The 5,040-nt window shown below is 46.7% G+C and overlaps 1 protein-coding gene across 2 annotated transcripts in view; it reads right to left on the bottom strand.

Annotated features, from left to right (window-relative positions):
* ZC3HAV1 (zinc finger CCCH-type containing, antiviral 1) overlaps nucleotides 1-3,423 on the bottom strand; it is a 58,599-nt gene extending 55,176 nt beyond the window's left edge. The window contains exon 1 of one of the 2 annotated variants that reach the window (XM_081800018.1): nucleotides 2,720-3,423. In XM_081800018.1, coding sequence (XP_081656144.1) covers nucleotides 2,720-3,027 — 308 coding nt within the window. In that variant the 5' untranslated portion in view covers nucleotides 3,028-3,423. The remainder of the gene's footprint in view (nucleotides 1-2,719) is intronic. The other variant, XM_031030692.2, reaches the window with a different exon arrangement.
* Between the last annotated feature and the right edge of the window lie 1,617 nt (nucleotides 3,424-5,040).

Genomic DNA, 5,040 nt, shown 5'->3' with positions numbered 1-5,040 from the left:
TATGAATATAAAGGAATTTTTATATAAAGCAATATGAAGGAAATTTTATAAGTCCAGCAAAATACAAACTGTCCTCAGGCAATTGATATGAGTATCAATTGGTCAACAGATTCCACTAACCTGTAATCCACAAAGAAAGTCCTTAGACTCCTACATGTCAAGTTTTAGAAGATTTTATACATTTCTAAGAAGGGGGGAATATTTTTAAGACATACTTGGGGAAAAAACATATTTTCTAGGTTTTGAGTCAAAAAAAAATTCTCCCAAGGGCCCTATTATGAGGACACAATACACTTTAATGGATTAAAAATTTGTAATTCTCTAATTCAAAAGTGATGAAAAAGGAAAGAAAAAATACAACTAGACCAATAAATGTAAGAAGTAAGAATTTATCACTTCACTAAAAGAAAAAAAAAAACAACTTTAATGAATTCCCCAGAGGATCCATCCAAACTTGAATAGACCAAACTATCCCTGTCTTATATCTCCCCTTTTTAAAATACATAAAAGTGCTGGTTAACAACCCAGTTTAGGAGTTTAAAATGGTTTTCATGTTTCAAACCACACACACAAAAATACCATAACAATATAAAACAAAAAAAAAATAGTTTCTAAAAAAACTAAAACTAAAGCATCTAAACATATTGTGTATAAGAAATTGAAAGTTTATAAATATATTGGATATGTAACATATTTAAACAATTATGGATTATGTCTCTGCAGGTTTCTTCCTGAAACTTATAATTCCTATTATAAGACAATCAGGGAAATTTGAATGCCAACCGTATATTAGGATTATATTAAAATTGTAACTGTAAAAAATTGTGATTGTTGTACTGTGTCCTTACTCTTTAGAGATACTAAAGAATTTATGGAACACATAATCTCTGGGATTTGGTTTAAGATAACATGTTAGGAGTTGGGGACAGGGATGGGGAGAGGGAAATAAATGAAACAAGACTGGCCTTATTTTGAAAACTGTTGAATTGAAATGATGGGTACATAGCAGTTCATCATTCTCTTTTCTCTACTTTAGTATATTTTGAAAATATCTAGAGTAAAAAATTAAAATATAACAGATACATGTATTTAAAACTAAAAGCCAACACTAGTTGAAGAATTTTTAGTAACAACAGAAAAGCACCAAAAAAAAAAAAGATAAATCCTTCCAACTCTCTTGTTATTCAATATAGTACTAAATTGTTCCTTCCCTTTTTCTCCTCCACCCCCAGCCCTCCTTTCCTCCTCCCAGATTTCCTGGGTTGCTGTGACTTAGAGGATTCCCTCTGTACTAATTCATAATTTACCAAAACTTAGACTTTCAAACTGGTGCCTCACAACATATTCAATAAATATTTTTTAAATAATGGAGCACATTCAGCACTTTTTAAAAATTCTACCATTTTGTCCTTTAAAAAATGTCTTATATATTATCCCCTCTACTTCATCCATTTAAAACACCGGTCTCTTGTATGCTTTACTACACATACTGGGGGTGAGTAATCCAAAGGTTTTTGCTAACAAGCACAAGATCAAAAGATTGATGGCCACCATTTTGGACACCAATTTAAAGTTTTTAAGGAGGGGCCAAGTGTGAAAAGTAGTATATCAAGAAAAATAATTGAGTAAAAGTGCACAGGGACAGAAAAGACGGGGAGAAAGACTATGGTCAGAGGGAATCATTCCCTAATTGAACAAGCATTCAATCAAAAGTGGGATGGGATGGGGGAACCCAGCAGGAAGTGGGTAGGAGCCCTCAAGAAAAAGGCTTGATGATGAAAGTATTGTGAAGGGTGAAGAAGGGCTTGGGGCAGTGCCAGAGACCCTGCCCTGGAGGAAAGAAGATGAGTGTGACCGATGGGCAGCATATTCAGGTACAGATGTTGCTCGGACAGTGGGAGAGGAAGAACCCAGATGTAGCAGGAAGGCGGAGGCAGCCGAGAGACACATGGAAGCCATCTTTGTAGCTGTGACAGCTGAACCCAAGCGAGTGAGCTCTCTTCGGGAGAGACTGGGAAGACAGGTCAAAAGGCTTAACCCAAACCTCGGGGCACACTATATTTAGGAGGCAAAAAATGAACGAGTGGAAACCCAGAAGCGGCTGCCTGAGACATACGGCGCACTCTTTCAAAGTGGTCCCAAGAGCGGGCAGGGGCGCTGGGAGTGGACACTACTTCATCGGTCCCCCTGAAGAAGATCATTCTGGTCAGGGGTGCGGACTAGCTTCAGAGATCAGAAAAGTGATAATGAGGGGCACGGGGGCGGCTAGGAGTGGAGGGCCAAGCGCAGGGCCAGCTCGCTGCGGTACAGACAATCCGGGTGCGGAGGGCGCAACGCGCCGAGGGACGCCGGTAGCACATCGAGAAGGACTCAAGATTCTACACAGTGGAGGCATTTTCCTTCGTTCCCAAACCTGCCTCTAAATGCCCTAGACCCAGGCTGACCCAAAAGTGCTGCATTCCTCTGGGGGTGGGGAGTTAAGCGTGGTCTTCCCCGGGGGGATATGGCGTTAGCCAAATTCGAGGACGGGTCTGGAGGCGCTGGACGGAAGGGAACCGCCAAGAGCAGAAGCGCGGGCGGAGCAGGGGAAGCAGAGAGGCGCGAGACTGGAGGGACGAGGTCCCCACGAGGGCGCCCCCCTCGCGGGGCAGCAGTCCTGACACCGCTCCTAGACCCGGGCCCTGGGAAGCCGCCACCCCTCCCCTCGCCGTGCACTCACCGCTCCGACTGCGAATAGTTGCACCGACCCAGCAGGTTGAGCTTGCAGAGGTGCAGGTCTTCGCAGGGTCTCTGGCAGAACTTGCGACGGCAGACCCGGGCTCGGGTGGTGGCCACCACGGACCGGGTGACCCCTTCCTTGTCGCCGGTCTCCAACACCACGAAGCGGTCGGGCCCAGCCTCCTCCAGCACCTCGCGGAGCTGCCCCTCGGAGAGCCTTATCTCTTTGAGCAGCGCGTCCAGGGCCATGCGGCCCCCGTGGGCGCACAGGATTTTGGTGATGAAGCAGCACACCTCCGGGTCCGCCATGGCGCGCGGCGCTCGCGGGCCGGGGCGCGGGACTCTGCTCCGCGGAGAATCGAAACTTACAGGAGTCCGGGGGCGGGCGCGGGCGGTGCTCGGCCAGGCGCGCCCCGGGCCAGCGAGCGCGTGCTGCTCGCCGCCGTTAGCTGAACCCAGCGGTTTCGCTTTCCCGCTCGGCCCTGGGTCGGGAGGCCAGAACTCACCAGCCCGATCCCGGTGTCAGACTGCAAGCCAACCGCGACGGCAGCCGAATGGAAAGAAAAGCGAACGGCGCGCGCAGTTCTGCGGGCCACCGCCGCCACCGCCCGACCCCTCGCTCGCTTCGGCGCTCCGCGAGGGTGACGTTCCCCAGCTGGGCACGGCGAGGCTTCTTCCGAAAGAAGAGAAACTAAAACTGAGCTGGGGCTCTGGTGGAGTTTTTATAAGCCAGCCCAAGCAGCGAATGACGCGAGTCTTGGGAGCCCCCTTGAGGAGGTTCAGTTCTCCACCCCACCCATTCCGGGAAAGCACGGACCCTAGCGAGCGCTCGCGCGGAGCTGGGCGCCCTACCTCCGCAGTAAGCTAATCTTCTCAACGCCTCCAAAGCTTAGGTACTATTATCCTCAATCTGTACTTGAGGAAGTAACTTGAGCAAACAGAGTCATCAAGGTGGAACCTGGATGCTACCCGAGGTTCCCCATATCTGGCCCCCACGCCCCAGATCGTGGTCCGCCCGGCCAGGACCGATGTGCACTTTCTCCCCCAGCACCATGCCCTCTTAAAGAACAGCGATGATTGCGCTCTCTCTCTCTCTCTTTTTTTTTTTTTGCCTTTTTAAGAGCTTTTAGAAGAAACACTTCTTGACACTTTCTTGCCTGCCTTCGATCGGTAACAGGAGTGCCGCAGGTACCACTTAATTCCCAACAGCCATTGGTCACAGGCATACTTAGTCGTATGCCAAGATCTCAGGTAGGTTCCTCTCTTTAGATATTTGGACAAGGCCTTATCCCTTGTGGAGACCCTCTTGGACTCCCAGGGTCGGTATCAAGATTATTTTAAAGTGAAAACATTTGAGCTACGGAAGTTGCATAAAGAAATTTTATCTGAAATTCTCTTAATCTCAAAGCAGAGCCTTCTGAAGACTCAGCTACTATTAACCCCCTTCAAAGGGAGCTTCCTGCTAATTCAGCTGCCCAGTAGAGACAGACTGCCCACTCCATTAACATCAGAAAGCCCAGTAGAACCTTCTATACTCTCCCATTGAAGTCCTAAAATAAACTCTTCTGTTAAATTGAGATATATAAACTTTAGCTATTCCAGGCCTTTTCCATTACTGGGAGCTCCCCCCACCTCCCAAAGTGAAAATAAACTTTGTCTTTTCTCCTGTTAATCTGTCTTTTGTCAGTTACTTTGCAGATCCCCAACCACTGTATCCAAATTGGAAGAGGAAAAAGGTTTTCCTCCCAACACTCTCCCAAGTAAAAGAAGGGTCATTGATCAAATAGGGTTTTTTTTGTAATGATACAATTCAATTATCAACTTAGAAATTCTTCAAAATGGGAGTGCGTGGCTAGCTCAGTTGGAGGAGCATGCGGCTCTCTCTCTTTTTTTTTTTAAGATTTTACTTATTTATTTGAGAAAGAGAGAGTACAAGAGGGGAGGAAGGTCAGAGGGAAAGGGAGAAGCAGACTCCTCGCTGAGCCCAGAGCCTGATGCGGGGCTCCATCCCGTCCTGGGATCACGACCTGAGCTGAAGGCAGACACAACCAACTGAGCCACCCGGATGCCCCAAGCATGCAACTGTTGATCTCAGATGGTGGGTTTGATCCCAACTATGGGTGTAAAGATTACATAAATAAATAAAATTTTTTAAGAAAGAAATTATTGAAAATGATCAACAGAAATTCTGTATGGTATTTCATGGTAGATGAACTGTGCCTGTCAAGAATAGAAAACTTTGGCATGAAAGCCAGCCAAATGTGGGGCCCACACAGGATCATCTGACTTTTTGTTCCCTCTAGCCATTACTTCCATAATTGC

The sequence above is a fragment of the Leptonychotes weddellii genome, chromosome 12 (assembly GCF_054177405.1).
Source record: "Leptonychotes weddellii isolate Sample4059 chromosome 12, ASM5417740v2, whole genome shotgun sequence".
NCBI lineage: Eukaryota > Metazoa > Chordata > Mammalia > Carnivora > Phocidae > Leptonychotes > Leptonychotes weddellii.
Note: the sequence above shows the minus strand (reverse complement) of the source record. Positions and strands in the feature narration are given on the sequence as shown.